Here is a 23,144-nt window from a genome sequence, read left to right on the forward strand (position 1 = left end):
ATAATTTTGCATATGCTGTAGCTTTGGTACATTGTTAGATGCACTTGATTGATACCAATCTAAACAGAATGCAGGACTGAAATCAGATTAAACAAAATGCAGCATATTAGAAGACAGTATAAACTGAGAGAGAAAGATTTGTTTTCTTGTACAGCATGTGGAGTGTCTTGAGGGGCTAAACTGGTTATGCTTTAAAAAAAGTGCAAGTGGTGCTGACATTTTATGCAAAATAAAGAGATTTATTAAAAGAGAAATAACACCCAAACCAAAAGAGATTTATTGCAGAGGTTACAGCACTTTGAAAAAGTTTAGAAATGTTCAGATGTAATTTTGAACAGGGTAATTATATTTCTAACTACATCAGTAAACTAACAGAATGTACAGCTGTCACTGTCACTTATGTTAGAAACTGCTGTTTGGAAAAACATGTGCTTAGAAGAGTCTTTAATGTGAATACTTTCAAACACATCACTATGTACAAAATAAGTCTGAGACAAAGAAACATGTGGAGAATTTCCTTGGACACTGGAAATAATGACAAACTCCTTATAAAATAAAATTTTAAAAAATCTATTATTGTGAAGGAGATTTTTGTACATTGTATAATTTTCATAACTATTATTTGTGAAAAAATATTATTCTTATTAATTTATAATTTACAGGTTCACCTGCAAAGACAACAGATTATTCCAGACAGCCAAGTCCTGTACACGGTCAGAAGTTACTTCTGGATTCTATTATGGATGGAGGAACGTCTGTTGATTCGTTGCAGATACATAAGACAAGAGAACTACCCTTCAGCAAGGTAAATACATGGATGGTGCTTACAAGGAAAGTACTCAGTTATGGCAGTGCAGAAAATTTCTTGAGGATAAAATGATATTGCATGGAAAATTTATTTGTGGAATATTTGTAAAGGACTCTCCAGTGTTGGGCTCCATGGAAGATGAATGTCCATTTGAAGAATGGACCCAGATGGCTGGTAGAGGACATAGTATTGCTGCAGTGCTGTGCTCGCATAGTGAACACGCCACCGATTTTGCCACATGAATATGCTGGTCAATAGTGTTCCTCAGGAGCAGTATAAAAATGTCAGCCCAGCAAGTAGTCTGTTAGTTCTGTACTCACATCTGATATTCTTGTTATTGTCATTGCTGTAATACGAACTTTTTGATAACAACCTCAAGTGTGACTTGTTTCTTCTCTGTGGCCACATATTAATTTGTGTTTCTCTTTGTTCTTGACCACTTGAAATCATTGTGCCAAAGGTTCTCACTTTGCACCATATTATTGAATTGGTGGTTTTGGGTTTGTCGTGGTCTGTGTCTTGTCAGCTGTCGATCAGCAATGTTTGGCTTCACTGCTATTTGGTATCATGTTCTCTTCACAGGTAGGCCTTGTGCCTTGCAGCTTCACCTGTTTCTCTTGTGGGTTCTGACATGTCCTTTGATATGTAGCTACAACTAGATATACCATTGGTGATGAGGACAAAGGAAGTTGTTTTCTGTTGCAGCAGCAGCAGCTACTGATAGATTTGTTTACAAAAGTCACCTCAGCTTCAGGTGGAAAAACTCTGAGAGCCTGAGGCACTTTGCTCCAGGCCTCAGTCCCCCCCCCCCCCCCCCCCCCAGTTGATGCCCCCACCATACCATATGTCTTCCACCGTTACCTGCCTTCTAGTGATGCTACACATGAATGGGACACTTATTTGCATCAACTGATGCAACATTTCATGGTGATTCGAGTCACGGATGATCCATTACAGTGATCATTATTTCTATAGTGGGCATCCCCAGACACATTTCTTCTGCTTCAAAAATTAGCACCTCTGTCTGATCCCTTCACGCTCTTCTTTCAGGAGATATGCAGTCTGTTGGCTAATTATTATTCCTAGAGATATCATGTAGTTGTCCACATGCTTGAGTTCCCCAGTACCATAAAGAGTTGAGACAATCATACTGCTCCTGGATCAATGACGTGCAAGGTCTCATCTGCAAATGCAATTTCACTTGCACCTATCAAGGCTTGCAAGGTTTTGTACATGGACTCCATTATTTGTGATGTAATAGTTCAGTTTGCACCTGATCAAGAGGCCTGTACAATGGCAGTGAAATTGGATAACCCATTGTTGGAGGACATCATCCGCATCGCACACTCATTCGAAATTGCCAAGGTTGCTAATGAACAATGAAGGGTGAAGCCCCAAGTTGCAGCAGTTAATGCGCCACTACGCATTCCACCCCATGTTGCAGGTTCCAGACAAACCCCAAGTTGCAGCAGTGCTTTGATTTATCATTGTCCCAATATTTCGTAGATGGCCATGGGGCTGCTCGCTTCATGGCCACAGTGATTTTCTGCTCACTCCAAGCAGAATGTCCAGAATGCTGGGGATCATTTGCATGCAGTGGCAAAGAGGGGCATCTCTACTCATTTTATCAAAGCTGTGCAAGTCCCTCTCTGATGAAGTCAATGTTATATCACTTGCAGTCCCTTTCCAGGAACTGGATAATGTCTGTACTGCATTTGCTTCTACACTGACAGAAAAAAAAAATCACAACACTAAAAAACAATTAATGAAGAGTAATGAAATTTTGGGAATACATTTGTCCATGTAACATACTTAAATGATTATCATTGCAGTTGAGTTCCATGCCTAGTGCACTTGGTCTGTCAGTACAGGAACGATTAATACTGTTTGTGGATGATGCTGGAGCTGTCATTTGATGTCCCATGAGTTTCAATTGGAGACAGGTCTGGTGATTGAGCAGGCCAAGGCAACATGTCGAAACTCTTAGAGCATATTGGGTTTCAACAGCGGTGTGTGGGTGAGCAATAACCTGTTTTAAAACCCCCTAAATGCTGTTCATGAATGGCTGCACAGTAGGTTGAATTTCCAGACTGATGTACATATTTGAAGTCAGGGTGTGTGGGATAACCATGAGAGTGCTTCTCCTGTCATGCATAAATGCACCTCAGACCATGCAGATCCAATGTGTCTAGCATGCAGACTGTTTAGTTTGCAGACCCTCAGCTGGCTTTTCTTCAACACATGGCCATCACTGGTACCAAGACTGAACCAGCTTTCACGAGAAAACATTCCAGACCTCAATGCTGCCCTCCAGTGAGCTCTTGCTTGACACCAGTGAAGTCGAAATTGGCACTGGTTTGGGGTCAGTAGAATGCATGCTGTTGGACTTTGTGACAGTTCATTGTGTCACTGTGGTGCCAACTGCTGCTCAGATTGTTGCTGCAGATGCTGATAGTCCATGCTGCTGCAAACATTGCCAGAGCCATACACTGAACGTAATGGTCTTCCCTCTTGGTAGTGCGATGTGGCTGTCCAGAAGCTGGTCTTCTTGTGACCATACAATCTTGTGACTACTGCTGCCAGCAATCATGCTCATACTGGAAGAGATAAATGCAAGGAACAGACAAGTCAAGCAATAGAGATAAGTACAAAAGCAAAGAAAATTTCTGCAATGCCCACCGGAAAACACTGGTTAGCAGGAATACTATAAGAAACACTATTAAAGCAAGTAAACACATCCCTGCAAAGAAAAGACAATTTAGAATTAAGGTACCAGCAAAATGCAAAAGAAAATCTGCGGCTGCGAGGCTTTTAAAGACTCATCACCAATGTTGTATCCTGCATACTTGTCAAATATGGGGTACCTCGGAAACCTGCTTTCTTGGATCACTGGACAGCAATTCAAGCAAATTGTATTAATGAGTTTTTATTACAGAAAAAAAGTGACTGTACTTAACTTTGAGAAATACAGATGTTTTGCTAGCAAAGGGTGACAGACAAAATAAGAAATCTCTTCAGTATAGACAATGTTACGTAGTTGAAGTGAAATGACTAGTCCTGATGCTATTCTTGAACTCGCCGCTGAGGAACTCGGTGAACTGGGCCGCGGCTAGGCAGCGCGTCCTCTTCCACGTCCTGTTCAATTAGAGGACGCTGCCATCACATAGTCATCCTAGAGACGGGTCGGTCAGTGTGCAGTTGGCTGACATCGTCTCACAGCCCTCTATGCTCTAACATTCCTGCCTAGCATGCTGGAACTTGACTTTATGCTGGAACAACAATAATGGTACCTTTGTCACCTTAAAGGCATTCTTGACTAATATCAGCTTACCATGTCCTGTCTCAAAGGTAGCTGACACTCATGACCGTTATAGCATGTACACTACTGGTCATTAAAATTGCTACACCAAGAAGAATTGCAGGTGATAAACAGGTATTCATTGGACAAATATATTATACTAGAACTGACATGATTACATTTTCATGCAATTTGGGTGCATAGATCCTGAGAAATATGTACTCAGAACAACCACCTCTGGCCATAATAATGGCCTTTATACACCTGAGCATTGAGTCAAACAAAGTTTGGATGGTGTGTACAGGTACAGCTGCTCATGCAGGTTCAACACGATACCACAGATCATCAAGAGTACTGACTGGCTTATTGTGACGAGCCAGTTGCTCGGCCACCATTGACCAGACCCTTTCAGTTGGTGAGAGATCTGGAGAATGTGCTTGCTAGGGCAGCAGTCGAATGTTTTCTGTATCCAGAAAGGCCTGTACAGGACCTGCAACATGTGGTCGTGCATTATCCTGCTGAAATGTAGGGTTTCGCAGGGATTGAAGGAAGGGTAGAGCCACGGGTCGTAACACATCTGAAATGTGATGTCCACTGGTCAATGCGAACTAGAGGTGACCGAGACTTGTAACCAATGGCACCCCATACCATCACGCCAGTATGGTGGTGATGAATACATGCTTCCTATGTGGGTTCACCACGATGTCGCCAAACATGGATGCAGCCATCATGATGCTGTAAACAGAACCTGGATTCATCTGACAAAATGACATTTTGCCATTCGGGCACCCAGGTTCGTCGTCGAGTACACCATCGCAGGCGCTCCTGTCTGTGATGCAGCGTCTAGGGTAACCGCAGCCACGGTCTCCGAGCTGATAGTCCATGCTGCTGCAAACATTGTCGAACTGTTCATGCAGATGGTTGTTGTCTTGCAAACATCCCCATCTGTTGACTTGGGGATCAAGACATGGCTGCACGATCCGAAAGCGATGCGGATAAGATGCCTGTCATCTCGACTGCTAGTGATACGAGGCCATTGGGATCCAGCATGGCGTTCTGTGTTACCCTCCTGAACCCACCGATTCCATATTCTGCTAACAGACATCAGATCTCGACCAACGTGAGCAGCAATGTCGTAATACGATAAACCGCAATCACGATAGGCTACAATCCGACCTTTATCAAAGTTGGAAATGTGGTAGTACACATTTATCCACCTTACATGAGGCATCACAACAACATTTGACCAGACAATGCTGGTCAACTGCTGTTTGTGTATGAGAAATCGGTTGGAAACTTTCCTCATGTCAGCACATTATAGGTGTTGCCACCGGCACCAACCTTGTGTGAATGGTCTGAAAAGCTAATGATTTGCATATCACAGCATCTTCTTCTTGTCGGTTAAATTTCACGTCTGTAGCATGTCATCTTTGTGGTGTAGCAATTTTAACGGCCAGTAGTGTATTTAAAGCAAATTTGATTCGCATCCTCGTTGTGGTGCTAGTAGTGCCACTTCTATGTGATTGAAGGAACATAATCTTTCAGATGGAGAAACATGCCTATCAACTTTCATTTATGTTGCACAACACCTATTTGGTGCTGAGATATTTTTTCTGTCAGAGTATATTTCCACCAGATTTGGGGATTGCCTCAGACTTTCAGAAACACATCACCCATCAACCAGATGTCACACCTCATTTTTACCCTGCCAGGCCATTACATCTACACCCTTTTTACCACCCTGCAGGATGCACATGATGTCAGACTTTGATATAATTTGGAAAAGTGCAAGTTTTTTCAGTCAGAAGTGGAGTATTTAGTGCAGCAACTCGTCAAAAAGGAAATCACGCCCACCGATCAGAATGTCGCTGCAATAGATTCCTTACTGCCCCCACCCCCGACCCGATACACTTACCTTAATTCCGGAGAAAATCAACTATCTTAATCTGCCAGGAAGTTGCAGAATCAACTGTTATTCCAAGTTTTTAACCCATGTGGCCCACATTGCACAACCTGTCAGTCAGTTTCATAAAAAGGGTGTGCCTTACAACCGGATGGTGATATGAAAGTGAATCAAATCAAAGATTGGATTTTTGTTCCTGAGCATCAACAGTTTATAGGACTGGACCCACACTTGTAGTATTGTTGAACGTGACTGTTAGGAGTGGAGAGCTGGGTGTTACATATTCCCAACAGCTTCATGCCCACAGTGTTGGGCAACAGGTGCACTCCTCTCTTGCACAGCACACAATTATAAAATTTCTTGCTCATGAAGGAGTTCAAACAATTGAAATCTTCCAGAGATTGATTGCACATTTTGGTGAGCAAATATTGTCAAAGATGTGTGTGTTCGCCTGGTATAAAAGAGTTCAAGAAAGGACAAGAACATGTGGACAATCAGCAACACAGTCACTGTCCTCGGACCAGCATTAGAAACAAAAACATTCATGTGGTTCGAGATGTTCTTGAAGGTGATAGATAGTTGGGGCAAGAGTATCAGAAATTACAGAACATATCAGAATAAGTTATGGGAGGTGTCAAACAATCATCACAAATGACCTGCAGTTCCATAAAGGGTGGTCTAGATGGGTCCCTCGCCTTTTGACCAAAAATCAGAAGTTCAGGCATTTGGAGGTCTATCAGAGGCTTACAGCAAGGTTAGCAAACGAAGGCAATGCATTTTTCAATTGGATCATCACCTGCAATGAAATGTGGGTCCACCACTCCAGTCCTGAATCCAAACAAGCCAGTAAGGAGTGATGGAGGAAAGGGGAGGGAGCCCCAGTGAAAGCCAAGACATGACTGTCACCTGGCATGGCTCTTTCAACCATATTTTTTGACTGGTGAGGCATTTTACTCATTGAGTTGTTACATTAGCAACACACAATGCTGCATACTACTGTGAGCTGTTGAAGAAGATGAGGGTTGCATGTTGCCATGAAAGACAAGACCAACCAATTCGATAGGTCATCTTACTGTGTGACAATGCTAGGCCTCATACTGCTGCTCTAGTAGTCTCTAAACTACAGGAAATTCACTGGACTCAATTTGATCATCCTTCTTACAGTCGAGACCTATTACCCTGTGGTTCCCATTTGTTTTGATTCCTTAAAGAGACTCTAGGAGGGCACCAATTTGAAGAAGATGAGGGCATGATGGAATTTGTGTGCAATTGGCTCCTGATGCATCAAGCTTCATTCTCTGAAGCTGCAATAAAAAAACCTCCCTTCTCACTGGGAAAAATGTATTTCTAAGTTGGAAAACTATGTGGAAGAATACAATATTTGATTCACCCTTGTACATCAGGATGGCTCTCCAACACTTTCAATGTCTTTTGTAGTCCACACTGTGATATGTCTCTGCTGTCATCAGGGTGTTTTTCTCAGTTGAATTATTTTCATTCTGTGACAAAGTTCATTAGATTTGATAAACCCAGTAGCAGTAAACTAGCAATTTACTGCAGACATGTTCTTCCGCTACTAAACAGCCATATGGAAAATGACACACATGTATCTTTTGAGCAGTGAAAGGAATAAATGCAGATATATCTTGATTGAAATGTGCTTCACTTAGTAGGGAATCACCTGCAATTTAAGGTATGTGGCAAGCTAAACAAATTCATTCCATCAGTCTCATCCTTTATGTGTTGGTTGCTGTACATGATATTGTCTGGTGAAACCCAAGAACATATTTTTTATCAAACTGGCCACAGCTTGAGGACACATTTGTAGACCAAAATAATTGTGTACTAAGATGCCATGGCTGTTGTTACTTATTACCGGTAGATTTTCAAGTTACAGTAGTCACAGTAGTACTTTGTGCTTCAGACACAAATTTACCCCCCCCAACACTATATGCAGACCAATAAAATTAATCTAAGGTTACAAGTACAACACATATGTTGTTACTTCTTCAGACAGGTGCTGTTTTACAGGATTATCATTAATAAATAATAATCTACATTATGATACATATGGTATTACTTCTTTAGATACATACTATTTTACAAGCACCTTGCAAAGTGGCCACGCGGCTTGAGGCACCATATCACAGATTACGCGGCCCCTCCCGTCGGAGGTTTGAGTCCTCCCTCGGGCATGGATGTGTGTGGTGTTCTTAGCTTAAGTTAGTTTAAGTAGTGTGTAAGTCTAGGGACCAATGACCTCAGCAGAATTCATACACACACACACACACACACACACACACACACACACACATATACATAAATACATACATACATTCACACACACACATTTTTGTCATCCAAGAAATCTTCTACACTGTAGTAGCAGATATGTTTCCAGGTCTTCTTCAGTATTTTTTAGATTTGGGTCACACTCCACACACCCCAGATTTTATTCCTAAATTTCATGCCCATATAATATGAAATTTTTTCACATAATTTTAGTTTTTGGCTAGATAATGTGTAACTTCTTGTATGCCTTATCTCATACCAATACAAGAAGCACTTGTCCTCAAAAAGTTGTGGGTTTCTCTTTGTGAAAAATGAGACTTTCATACTTTTTCTTAAAATTACATTAAGTAAGCTAATTTCCTCAGATCCTCAGAAAAATATACTATACCGAATGACTGAAACAAAATATTTGTGATATACACTTTTTACAGCTAAATTAGTGATATTTTACAATACATTCGTGACATAAATGAGACTGTTCAGTCAATTCAGTATGCTGTCCACATGATTACTCCATGGCGTATTCTTATTTACTAGTACGCCAAGGAATTTGACACAGCATACAATGTTCTGTTTTTTATCCATATAGTGTATTTCACCTACACGTAGCACAGATTGTTTTGTAGTGAAATGAACAATTTCTGTTTTTGCAAAGTTTAATTTCAGATAATTATTTTGACCCATGTTTCTACTTCCCCCAAGTGTCTGCTCAATATGGCAGATTAACTAAGTATCAGTTTTATGGCACGCAATTACTGTTGGGTTGTCTGTATAAAGGATGGTATCAAACTGAACATGGTATGGCATATCACTGATATAATACAAAAATAATAGTGACCCAAATATTGTGGAACACTTAATTGTGTGTGTTTCCAGCCAGAGGGGAATTTGTTGCTGCTGTTATGATGAAGTATTCTTTGTTTTCTGTTAGCTAAGTACAATGATATCCAAGTAAGAGATCTTCATTGAAAACCATACCTCATTAATGTGCAGAGAAGCATTACCAAAAGCTTTCGTGAGGTCACAAAAGGTGCCTGATATGTCTATTATCGAGACATCTGCTAACTTGTGTGACCAATTCATTTATTGTGTTGTTTTGTTGCAGCCTTTCGTGAAACTACACTGATTGAATAAAATAATGCTGTGGGATAAATTATAATTTTCTATCTGATTATATTCTGCTCTATCAAATATTTTTTAGAAAACTGATAACAGTGAGCTAGATCTATTATTTTATGAACTGACTGAAGTTCAGCATATTTTAGTCGGTCTGGAGACTATTTTTGTTATTCTGGTGGCTCATATAACTAGTTTCTTATGCAGTTTTTTGCTTTTTAATTTATGCTTCAGTGTTTCAAATGAACCTAGGAATACATTATATGGTACACAGGGATGTGATATATACTGATTATTAACCTGTTATATGGTTTAAGTTTTATACAATAATAAGGGGCAATCAAAAAGTTTCTGTTTGGGGGTGTTGCTGCAGCATATATGCAGTGTATTGCAACTCTAGTGTGGGTATATAAGCACCAACATATAGGCAAGGGATTAGTGTGGCATTTGTGTCTTCCTGATGTGCATGTGGTAAATGCGAAAATGTGATCTATGGTAAGTGTCCAAACTGGACAGACATACTATTGTTCGTTTTTTGGCTGCCAAAGGACAAACACGAGTAGACATCATTGTAGAATGAAGAATGTGTAAGGGGCAGCAGTTAAGGTGAAATGTCAAGGAAAACTGCAACAAGGGGCGCTGGTACTTTATGATGTCACATGTCCCCATATCACAAATATCATAACACAGAAGTTACACCAACTCAAGAGGGAGACACTTGAGCACCCACCCTATAATCCTGACCTTTCCGTATGCAATGATCATGCATTCAGTCCCTTAAAAGGGGGGCTTGAAGGGTCAGTGATTCCTGTCCGATGAGGCCGTGCAGCAGGCAGTTATGGACTTCTCCACACAGCAGGACACAGTGTTTCACCAAACAGATAACTTCAATGTGATGCATCAGTTGGATGATTGCCTCAATGCTCACAGTGATTTTGCCTGATTGGTATACTAATTCTGGACTGTGTACCCTTTATATGGAAAATTTTTGATTGCCCCTTATACTTTCAAATGCAAGTTATTCATTTAGATGGCTAAAATACTGTCTGATCCCATAGTTTACCAAGGAATGAACTAAGATGCAAGAGTCTCTATATCCATTAACTCCACAAAAATTGGTAGCCAGTTTGTAGCCTCTAAGTTTATTGAGGGGAATAATAATTTTAATTTTAAGCCACTGCTCATTAGTTATAATACATTTACTGTCTGTTTCATACTTTCTAACAGAATTTGTATATCCTAAAGCTTGGTGATTGTTTCTTCCAAGAGACCTCCAGTGTTCAAATGCATAATGAAATTGCTACTTCTCTGCATATTATCAGGTAAAGCATCATTAAAAGTAGTTTGACTACAAGAAAAAGGAACTTCCACCTGTGTGGAATATTTGTCCTGGAATGAAAATGTGGCACCAGATCTGCATATGACTGTTAAGGGTGATGGCTTGCTTGCTGTTAGAGCCAATTTTGCTCTTTTTTTTTGTCAACAGCTTTGTTATGACTGATGCAAGTCTCTTGTTACCAGATCAATTTAGGTGTAGTCCATGCTTTGTAAAACTAGCTTTTGCATATTTGTTGACATCAAGAACGTTTTCAGACTCTAAACAGAGGTGTTTTAATTTTTGATGCTTTCATCAAATTTTACTATTCACACAAGACCAGTCCACCAGACCAAATTTCACCAGTAGATTCTTCAGTATCATATTTGTAGTAGATAGCAACTGCAAGGTTTAAGTTTTTGTTATAAATTTTTCTTATAAATGCATTCCCTTCATTGTAGTAAACATGGCAGAACTGGCATGTTCTTTTCTGGTGCTCACATTTTCAAACTTTTCTCCAGGCTTAACAACAGATGACACACTCATGATCTCTTTAGCAGATTTTGATAGAAAGTTTGAAAGATTGCATACATGACTGTCTCCAAATATTTTTAATTTGATTCCGTTTGTCTCCACCCCCCACCCTCCCCCACTCTCTCTCTCTCTCTCTCTCTCTCTCTCTCTCTCTCTCTCTCTCTCTCACACACACACACACTCTAGTCACAGGATTTTTTGTGGTGTTATTATCATTGCCTTTCTTTTATGATGCCACATTGTATTTTATGTGTAATAGCTTATCACAAATCAGTTGTAAGAATCTTAGCCTTTATATCTTAACATGTGATGTGTTCATATTGATTTTATTCCCAGGTGATGTACACATACAGCTGGTACTGTCAACATTTCCTGTGCTGTTCCTCAAAGTTTAATACTTGCAGTATTGATTCACTTTTAGACGTGTATCCGTAGTAGTCCATAATTAGAAGACATATACTTCAAAAACTTTTTGGTGTACTTTTTAGATATTTACTCTTTATATCAACTACAAATTTTGCAGTACTTAAATATAATTTTTTAACTTTCACATTAGTCATTCTGTATCTCCCCATACCTTTGCTTTTGAGGAGATTCATAGAGAGTGCGTGGGCGAGGGCGTGCGCGCACGCCCACCAACACCCACACACTCTCACTCTATGAATCGCGCCCGCACGCGCGTGTGCGTGTGTGATTTATACAAATAATGACCATATTCTCAAAGTAATTATGAATAAAATTTATCCATCTTAGAGTTTGTTCTTTGAAATAATCATATTATGAATATAAATAACCATCTTCCAAATAACTTACTTTTTCTGACTTGCAGATTTTTTTAAATATTTCAGGTCCTTGCATTTAGTGAAACAGTTGAATTCACTATCACTGAAAGACATCAGTATCTGAACATTAGTGTTTGGGGAAAGGGAAATGGTCAGACAGCACTATTGGGCCATGTAAGTGTTCCACTTGAATCTGTGATTACAGCTTCAAAACAACGTCACCATTCTAGGATGTGTGCCTTGCTTCCACCTGATCCACATACTGCTATGAGGTATGTGTAAACTGCCTAATATATGTATTCATGTTTATGATTATGATTATTAGTATTAGTATTATTACTGTTAGCAGTAGTAGTAGTAGTAGTAGTAGTAGTAAGAGGAGGAGGAGTTGGAGTTGGAGTTGTACTGATGGCTGTTGCAGCAGTGATAATTTAACAGTTGGGTGAAACTAGCCTTATTAGCAATGAAAATATTTTATATGTTGAGAGATCTTTTTATTGTGTTAGGTTTTTTTAATTACTACAAAAATTGTAATTACTGTAAAATATAAGCATGCATCTTTCTATTATGCTGCATGCTTGCAAAATATTGTCCGTTTGCTGTACTGCTGACAGTTTGCATGGAATTATCCCTTATACCACAGAAAACAGAAAAAAGGGCATATTCTCAGAATGCCATTATTGTGTGAGAAGATTGCTAATACTGTTCACTAGGTTAGTTCTTTAACTGGAATTAATTTATTTCATTATTTTAGAGTGTAATATTTATTTTATGTAAGACACAGGGTACACTTGTAACACAAATTGGTCTGATTAGTGGTTGATTTAAAATCATGGTTTAATGATCTTGATTTTGGTTTTAGATATATATCATACTTGTAATCACTGTAAGTGCTAGGATGATTCCTCTCATCAAAACTATGGCAGATTCATTTACATTCTTACTAAAATCTAACCATTTGTTCAACACAAATGGATTTGCAGCCAGTTGAGTATTAAGGCCTAAGCCAAAAGGAAACAGCGCTTTCTTGATAAAATGTCATGAGATACTGCAATTATGTGATCTGTTTAATTTGCAGTTGTCCATTTGCTATACCTGCATCCACATGTACCCTACTAAGAAGCCTCACAAAACATACAATTTCTGATTAGACTTTCTGTGATAAGTTTCGCCAGTGTGGAGTTTGTTGTCAACAATTGATCACAGTTCAAAAACAGCATTATCATTCATAAATAAAATAATAGCAAGCAGAAATGTCTTGTACTATTCATCATTCAGCATTAGTGTGAGGCAGAAAGGAGTGAGGAACTCAGCTATAAAAATATTTGACCTCTCATCCAGATGTGTAAAGGCTATAATTGATAATTAATTTAACTTCATGTTACAGTACTTTTCCCTTAGAAAATTCCTTATAATTGCAAATGCGCTCACTCCATCTCATAACAAGAGATAGCAATTATACTCTATGGAGCATATAATTAGCTAAAACACACACTTATATGCACAGGTGCACAAAGCTCTCAACTCATGTTAGTAAGTTGCAGTATCTATGGAAGTTTCTGATATACAGATTGGTCTATCTGAAGTTTCGGATGAGCTTATCTCAAAAACTATACATAGAGTAAAAATATTGTGTAAGACGGCTTTGTAAGCTCAAAGGGGGACATCAAATGATACTACACGTGACCTCCAGCCCGCGCCTCCTTGGATGAGTGATACAAATTTGAGTCAAATTAACAAAGAACTTGGCAGTATGTGCCCATTTGTCAGTAGGGCATTGCACCCTCTCTGGCATAGATGCGTGCATTGATTCAGTTGGGAATGGTGCCATAAAGACGTTGCATCCTCCCCTGAGGCAGTTCGCCCACAACTGTTGTAACTGTTCCTTGATATCCTGGATACTGGCATGGAGATGGAGTTAACATGTGAGCTGGCCCCACATGTGTTCCACCAGGGAAAAATTTGGGGAGCTTGCTGGGCATGGGAGAACCTCAACATGACACAGACAGTTCATAGAAATACTTGGAATATGCGGGCAAGCGTTGTCTTGTTGAAAAAAGGCACCACGATGCTGCGGCATGAGAGAGAACACATGAGGAAACAGGATGTCCATGATGTAACTCTGTGTCATCAGAGTTCCCTCAGTCACTCCTGGCCATGACCTGAAGTCATATCCAATGGCTACCCACACCATGGTGTCAGGAGTAACATTGCTGTTCCTGTCCAAAACATTATAAGAATGGGAATGCTCCCCAGATCGCCCCCATATTCACCAAAAATGATCATGCAGCGTAGTGCAGAACTGTGATTCATTATGGAACGCAATGCGACACCACCCATCAGCAGTCCATGCTTCGCAGCACACAGTACTACTCCAAATGCAACCACTTGTGTTGTGTTAACTGCAGCATATGCATAGGACATTAATTCTATATTCCAGCTACTGATAGTCTTCTATAAGTGGTGTGAGGTGACACAGTATTTGGCAGGGAGTCCACTACTTGTTCTCAGGTGGCAGGCCCGGATGTGAAGAGGTTAAGATATGCTTGGTGGAGATTACAGCAATAATTGCCCTCATGTTCCCGTGCAGTCCAACATAAGGCCACTGCCACATCCGAATGCCCCACAAATCTGGATTTGATCAGCTGGCCAAATGGGGGCCCACAAGGAGGCTATTTTCAAACTCTCATCAGATGCTGATAATGCTGTCTCACACAAGTATATAGCATCTGTATCCTTCGCAGTGATCACTGAATTTCTGAGACCATTTATGCTGCTTATATACTGTACCAGGCGTTGTAACAACACATAGTTCTACCAATACTAATGAATTCTGGTAGGCGTTCTACCTGTTACAGAGTACAGCAGCTCTAACTATTTACATACTCACTGATGGAGTGTATGCGTATGAAGTTAATTGTGATATCTGACTGTGTCTTCCAGGAGTTTGTAAGGCAGTGTATATTTAGATTGATAAAAAATGCAGAAACTTCTGTGTCCACCTGAAATACTATAGTTTTGTCTAAGATTTGTAAATCTGTAAACAATTTTTGTAAATTTCCCATATGGGAGTTTATTAAAGATTGAATTTTAGACACTGACCTACTGTTGTGTGGCTTCTTGGCCTTGAGAGATGCACAAAAATTGCAAAAACTGTTAAGTGGCCACATTTTGAAATGCTTAGGATGCCAATGGCATGGATACCATATGAAATGCTTGAAATAAGACAGTAGTCGAACTTGGTGAGTACGAAATGCTCTACTGTGATTAGAATCACTAGAGGAAAGATTCTGAATCCAAACAAAGCACTGGAGAAGGTAAGAGAATTTCAGACCTCAGCCGCAATCAGGCATTGTAATAAATCCAATGGCTGCAAATGAAAATTTGTGCCGGACTGGGACTCGAACCTAGATTTCTTGCTTTACGCAGGCTGTCACCTTATCTGCTTCAGCTATCCAAGCACACTTTCTGTCCAGCCCAGATTCTCAACTTGTCGCACACTACACATGTAGTGCCCACTGTCCATTATCCTTGTTACTCGCAGCTTCACCTGATTTCCACAAGACTTTAGATGTAATGTGCACCTGTACTGAAGGTATCATTATTTGTCATCAGGTGCATATATATATATATATATATATATATATATATATATATATATATATATATATATATATATATATATGGTGCCTGTTCTTTCAGAAATGTCCAAAATAACATGCACCACACATACACTGCAGAGCCGAAGAGACTGGTACACCTGCCTAATATCGTGTAGGGCCCCTGCGAGCACATAGAAGTGCCACAACACAATGTTCCATGGAGCTCACTAATGTCTGAACTTGTTCTGGAGGGAATTGACACCATGAATCCTGCAGTGCTATCCATGAATCCATAAGGGTACAAAGGGGTGGAGAACTCTTCTGAACAGCACATTGAAAGGCATATCAGATATGCTCAATAATGTTCATGTCTGGGGAGTTTGGTGGCCAGCAGAAGTGTTTCAACTCAGAAGAGTGTTCCTGGAGCCATTCTGTTGCAATGTCCTGTTGGAATTGGCCAAGTCTGTAGGAATGCACAATGGACACGAATGGATGCAGGTGATCAGACAGGATGCTTATTTAAGTGTCAACTGTTCGAGTCGTATCTAAACATATCAGGGGTCCCGTATCACACCAACTGCACACACCCCACACCATTACAGAGCCTCCATCAGCTTGAACAGTCCCCTGCTGACATGTAGGGTCCATGAGTTCATGAGGTTGTCTCCATACCCATACACGTCCATCTGCTCGATATGAAATGAGACTCATTCGACCAGGCAACATGTTTTCAGTCATCAACAGTCCAGTGTCAATGTTGATGGGTCCAGGCGAGGAGTAAAGCTTTGTGTCGTGCAGTCATCAAGGATACATGAGTGGGCCTTCAGCTCTGAAAGCCTGTATCGATGATGTTTCGTAGAACGGTTTGTACGCTGACACTTGTTGATGGCCCAAGATTGAAATCTGCAGCAGTCTGTGGAAAGTTTACACTTCTGTCACATTGAATGATTCTTTTCAGTCATTGTTGGTCCTGTTCTTGTAGGTTCTTTTTTCAGCTGCAGTGATGTTGGAGATTTGATGTTTTACCAGATTCATGATATTCGTGGTGCACTCGTGAAATGGTTGTATGGGAAAGTTCACACTTCATTGCTGCCTCAGAGATGCGTGCCCTTCACTCATGCACCAACTATTACACCACATTCAAAGTCACTTAAATCTTGATAACCTGCCACTGTAGCAGCAGTAACCGATCTAACAACTGTACCAGACACTTGTTGTTTTATATAGTGTTGCCAACAGCAGCACCTTATCCTGCCTGATGGTAGAATTCTGATCTGGTAAGCACTTTATGTGATTTGCAACAATAATACTTTGAAAGCACTTAACAGATCCTGAAAAGTGACAACTAATTGGTATCATAGAGATGGTTTACTTTTCTAAGACAAAAAGAACAATTTCTGAAGATCAGGATCATTTATCTTGAAAGTGGTAAAGCGATTTTGTAGTTGATGCAAGTATATTTCCCAGACTTTAGTGCCATTCTGAGACAATGGGAATGGTTAAATTGCCGTTATCATTGTTTCCAAGGTCGTAACTACCAACATTACAAACTGTTGTTGGTGCTTACTCTCTTTGAGGTGTGAATAATTGTCGAAGCAAGGCCAATTGCTGGTGGTTGGAGCATGTGCACAATGCCTGTGTTAGGGTTGCCTACCCGCAAGTGAAATGATGGACACCCACCAGTGCCCGTGTCCTGTGGAGCAGTGCTCTGGAATAGCTTACTTTATCCCAGTGTCTGGAGTTAACTTCCAAACTTCTCCAGTGTCTTATACAGCAACGGCATGTTACAGTATCGATAATGATCTATCTGTGTCCGTCCGCATGGGAATGGTACATTTGATGATCACATCGGTGCTGTTTGTAATGAGCAGGAAATGTGCCTGCACCAGGTTCGTCTTCTCCCTTCTCTCATCATCAACAGAAAAAACACAACACTATGCCATAAGCACAATTATTACAATCACAAATATTAGACAGACAATCGTAGTACGTATGACATGTAAGCCTCCCACGTGGCATCAGCTATGAACGGCTTTTACCAAGCAATGAGTCACATGAGATCATCACCTTTAGAGAGAGAGAGAGAGAGAGAGAGAGAGAGAGAGAGAGAGAGAGAGTGTGTGTGTGTGTGTGTGTGTGTGTGTGTGTGTGGGCGCGCGCGCACAATTACTGTAATTTAAAAATGATTTTATGAAAAGTGTCAAGACATTTGCAGAGACTGATTAGCTCATCTTGGGATGAAACCACACCAGTCTATTACTCACACATGAGTTATTAGTTATTATAGATCCTAAGTAACATTTTCTGACAATTTTATCTTCTGCAAAACATAATTTGTAATTAGGCAAGTTGTTATGATTATCTAGCTGCGACCAAAACCAAGAAGAGCTTAAATTGCATGAACAAAATAGCTTTGCAATTAGTTTTGTTTATCTTGAAGTTTATAAGTAGGATAGCTTCTTAGCCTAAATGTAGTATTCTTGCAAACTACCTCTCATTCTTCCTGTATCTATACCTATTTCTCATGAGTACTTGATGTTTCTTATAATTTTGTATTCACAATAATACAACAGGTTATGGTGCAATGAACAGAACAACACAAATAAGAATTCATCATATAGTATTATTGAGCCATCTGCCTTTGTACACCTTATTATTTTCCTCTTTTGTAGGATACTTATCAAATTTCTTTGGTGTAATATCTGACAAAAGTGAGACTTCAGGCAGTTTGAATTCTTGTTTTATGACTTATCAAAATCTTTGTGAACTTTTGAATATTATGACAGAAATAATTTTTTTCTTTTTGTTGTTTTAATTAATCAAGATTGTGAACTTTATAATCACTGTGTTTTAAGTTTAACATAATTGTTTTCTTCATTTTGTGTAAGCTGTGTGTTTCTGATGTGCTTAGCCGAAGTCACAAGCTGTCATCTCACTCTGGTTTTGAGCCCTGCCTCTGCTTTGGGGATATATTGCTGTCATTTAAATTTACAAGTGGTGGAGAAGCGCCCATGTCTACCACCGTCAAGTTGCAGCAAAGTGCCACACGTTCATTACCTGCAGAGGAGGGCCACAAACAGCATGACTTTGTGAGGACACAGTTCCACCGCACCACACAGTGCGAGTTTTGTGGCAAGAAGGTGCTGTTTGAGACACTGAAATAAAAAATTTTCACCTTTTTTTGATGTGGTATATTGTGTGCTGAAGCTTTTGCTTACATTATTTGCACAAAGTTTTTACACTTTTTCATTGTTGCTTGAAATCAACAGTGTTTGTGCTAACTAAAGTACAAGGCTTTCTTTGCCTTTTGCATGTGTTGCTTTAACTTCATTTCAACTCTTTAATAGGCATGTTTCTTTGAAGCATTATACTGTTTGGGAGCCTGCACAGGGGTATTTAATTTAAATCTTAAGTGCCATAAAAAATGTTAATACATTTTTTCAAGCATCACACCCTGTAATGAAATCACATGCAATCAGTAGTCAATTTTATAACATTTTGAACAAGATAGCTTGTTGCCCTACTTGCTACTTAGTACAGTTCCCAAGAAGCATTATTGCCTAGCCAACTGAGGCATAGCTTCATTTAGAAAACTTTATTTTAACTGTAATTTCCACTTTTTCCTTCTAATACAGTTTCTGTACAGTTCTAAAACCAGCTTTTGTGTGAAGGTGTATCTAACAGGGTGGATTTTGTTTCAGGGCTTCCTTGTTAGCTTATGTTATCATAGTGCTCTTGTTTCATGTTTCTGTAATAATATGGAATAATAAGAAATAATTGTGTCAGATCTATTGCAGAAAATTGTTATACTGACATATGATAAATACATTATGGTGAAGGTTATCATATTAAGTCTCTGGAAGTAAAGTGCGTGCAGTTGTCTACGTATTAAATAGGAATTAACAGTTTGATTATATTTGTGGTAGTCTATTTTTGATGCATGATTGTTAATGTATCATTGTTTCTCCAATAATTTCTCATGAATGCTCATTTGTTATTTCCCATAATTTTTTTTCACATATTTGCGGTAGTCATCAGAAGTGTTTTGTCATACAGTAATTACTCTTGTTGTTCTGTTGGAAGACATCTGCTGTACAGTGGTAAATTTTGTCATAAACTTCTCTCTTTCGTGGCACATTACCCAATGATTTTGCAGTTGTTTGCTTTAAAATGACAACTGCATCAAAAACTTGAGCATTGAACTCAATAGATGATTCCTGGAATGACACAGCAGGGTACACTATGTGTCAGGAGCAATGAATTAATCACCAATAAAGGTAGACAACACATTACTAGCACATAATAAGGATCTGCATTTGCATCTACATACATACTCTGCAATCCACCATATGTTGCATGGCAGAGGGTACCTTGTAACACAGCTAGTCATCCCCTTTCTTGTTTCAGTTGAAAATGGACCGAGGGAAAAACAAAAATGTATGTGCCTCTCTATGAACCCTAATTTATCTCATAGTGTTTTCATGGTCTGTACATGAGATGTACATTGGTGGTGGTAGAATAATTCAGCAGTCGGTCTCAAATGCTGGTTCTCTACACTTTCCCAGTGGTATTTCATGAAAAGAACATCATCTTCCCTCTGGGGCTCCCCATTAGAGCTCACAGAGCATTTCTGCAGTACTTGGGTGTTGATCAAACATGCTGGTAACAAGTCTAGCAACATGCCTCTGAATTGCTTTGATGTCTTCCTTTAAACTGCCTGGTGAGGATCCCAAACACCTGAGCTGTGCTCAAGAGTGGGTTGCACAAGTGTTCTATATGTGGACTCCTTTATAAGTGACCTACACTTTATAAGAATTCGCCCAATAAACCAAAGTCAACCTTTCCCCTTATATTCTTGTTCCATTTCATTTCACTTTTGCAGTGTTATGCCTAGATATTTATCAATGTGACTGTCAGGCAGAGCTCCTGCAGTACTGGCTCTAATGTTACAGGTTTGTTTTACCTATTCATTTGCATTATCTTACATTTTAATACATTTAGAGCAAGCTGCTATTCATCACACCAAATGGCAATTCTGTCTCAGTCATCCCGTATCCAACTGTTGTCATTCAATGATGACACTTTCCTGTATACTTCAGTGTTGTAAGCAAATACGAGTGGGCTTCAAAAAGTAAGTTACACTTTATTATGGTAGACCAGGTAATGTTTATGGAATGCTGCGCTATACTTCAAAGTGACACAGACACATGACACTGTTTCTTAACAGTCAGGAAGTCTCTTTAACAGTTGTCCCATTCTCCAAGTCATTCAATTCCTTGATGATAGTACTAGTAGTAGTATGGTATTCTGCCTTACGGCAGGTCTTGTCATGGGTTAAGCCCCTTCCACTCTTGTCTGTCCATAGCCAGTCTTTTCATTTCTGAATATTTGTCTCCTTTGACATTGTCCAGCATTTGATATCTTCTCTTGCATCTTCCCCTTTTCCTCTCCACCATTCCTTCTATTACCTCCTTCAATAAATAGTTCCTCCTCAAACAATGTCCAATCCAGTTCCATTTTCTCTTTCTGATGACTTTCAGCATGTTTCTTTCTTTTCCAACTCTTCTTTGACACTTCTTCATTCCTTACTCAGTCTTTCCATTTCACTTTTTCCATTCTTCCCCAGATTCACATATTTAGTGCCTTCAGTATTCTTTCATCTTCCTTCCTCAATGTCCAGGTCTCTTCACCATATTTACAGTGCAATGCTCCAGATGTAACATTTGGCAAGTCTTTTCCTCAGATCTTTCTTTAGCAGTCCACAAAGTAATTTCTGTTTCTCTTGAATCCTTCTTTTGATATTGCAGTTCTTTTCCTAATTTCTGTTGAACAATCCATGTTGTCCACTTCCCAAGTAATTGAAGCTATTCAGTTGCTCTATTTCCTCTCCCCCTATTTTCATACAGCATTTTCTCCCCTTTCCTCCAATTACCATGCTTTACATTTTCTTCTTGTTAATCTTCATTCCATATTCTTCTAATTTTGTGTTTGGGTCATCTAACATTTGTTCCATCTCTCTTGCACTCTCTGCCATCACAACCATGTCGTCTGCAAAATCTTATACACTCCACTCTCCGACCCCCTATACAAACTCCTCTCCTTCCATCGAAACATTCATTAATAATTTCCTCTTGATAGATACTGAACAGTGTTGGTGATAAACAACAACCTTGTCTTACAACTATTCCCAGTTCACTTTCTTCACTCATCACATCTCCTATTCTTACTCTTGCTCTCTGGTTCAAATATAATTTCTAATTATCCATCTATCCCTCCAGTCAACTCCATGTTTCCTTAGGATTTCCCTTAGTTTGTCCCATCTGACACAGTCAAAAGCCTTCTCAAGATCAATGAACACAACATACACCTTCCTTTGGCTGCATGCGATGTCAGGCTCACTGTTCTATGTTCCTCACACTTGTTGCTGTTCTTTTTCTTTTCTGTAGGTATTAGGATACTTTCTGTAAAGTCCTTTGTCCATTTTCCTGTCATGAATATTTGATTACACAATTCAGTCAACTCCCTTTTCCCTTCTTTCTTCAATGACTTTAACAGTTATGCAGGAATCTCATCAATTCCCATCTCCTTTCAATTTTTTGTCTCCTTATAGATGCTTCAATCTCCCTAGTTAGTATTGCATTTCCTTTGTCATCATCTGCAACTTTATCTTCTTCTTCTATCCCAAACTCTTCTTCACTTAGTCGGCTGTCTGCAGCATATAGCCATTCTATATATTCTTCCCATCTTCTCATTATTTCTTGGGGTTCACTCACCATTTTACCATCTGCTACCACTACTTCCTTGCTGATAGAAATCTGCTAATTTATCACAGAGTCATTTGAGAACTACTGGTGAATGTCCTCACCATTGAAAAATCTCTTTCCCATCCAGATGTTCTTTCAGTAGATTAGATTAGATTAGATTAGATTAATACTTGTTCCATAGATCATGAATACGACACTTCGTAATGATGTGGAACGTGTCTGCCGAAAAGATGTAAATCATGTTGTGCAGAATCTGGACTTCCTGATCAGAATCACCCACATCCATGTAGCCTTGGTTAAATTGTTGGCACTATTTCACTTTATCTGTATGCCACATTACATTTGGTCCCTACACAAGCAGAATTGCATGGTGAATCTGTGTGCAATTTAAATGTTGTGCCCACAAGAATCGTACTCTCCAACACAATTTGACTTTGGAGTGCACTGCCAGTTGTCACGCAATTTCACTCATGCATCTGTTATTCCGTCTGCAGGGAACCTGAAACATGTACACTCGTGTGTCATTCATGTTGTGCAACGGTCATAGTATAGGATGATATTTATGTGTATAGCAAGCAAGAGTAATCCTATAACACTTCCATGGGCCACTCCTGATGATACACTTGTCTCTGAAGAACACTCACCATCCAGGACATATGGAATGTGCCTGTCGCTCTTCATCAATGTTTCACAAGTTATTGTACGAGAAAATGGCAAGTAGAATTTTCCA

At 39.5% G+C, this 23,144-nt stretch overlaps 1 protein-coding gene across 3 annotated transcripts in view; it reads left to right on the forward strand.

Annotated features, from left to right (window-relative positions):
• Window positions 1–23,144, forward strand: part of LOC126298664 (PDZ domain-containing protein 8) — a 209,634-nt gene that overhangs the window by 135,417 nt on the left and 51,073 nt on the right. For all 3 annotated transcript variants that reach the window (XM_049990091.1, XM_049990090.1, XM_049990089.1), the window contains 3 exons: window positions 663–805; window positions 12,115–12,320; window positions 18,562–18,790. In XM_049990091.1, coding sequence (XP_049846048.1) covers window positions 663–805; window positions 12,115–12,320; window positions 18,562–18,790 — 578 coding nt within the window. The remainder of the gene's footprint in view (window positions 1–662; window positions 806–12,114; window positions 12,321–18,561; window positions 18,791–23,144) is intronic.

Source organism: Schistocerca gregaria, chromosome X, assembly GCF_023897955.1.
Source record: "Schistocerca gregaria isolate iqSchGreg1 chromosome X, iqSchGreg1.2, whole genome shotgun sequence".
Taxonomy (NCBI): Eukaryota; Metazoa; Arthropoda; class Insecta; order Orthoptera; family Acrididae; genus Schistocerca; species Schistocerca gregaria.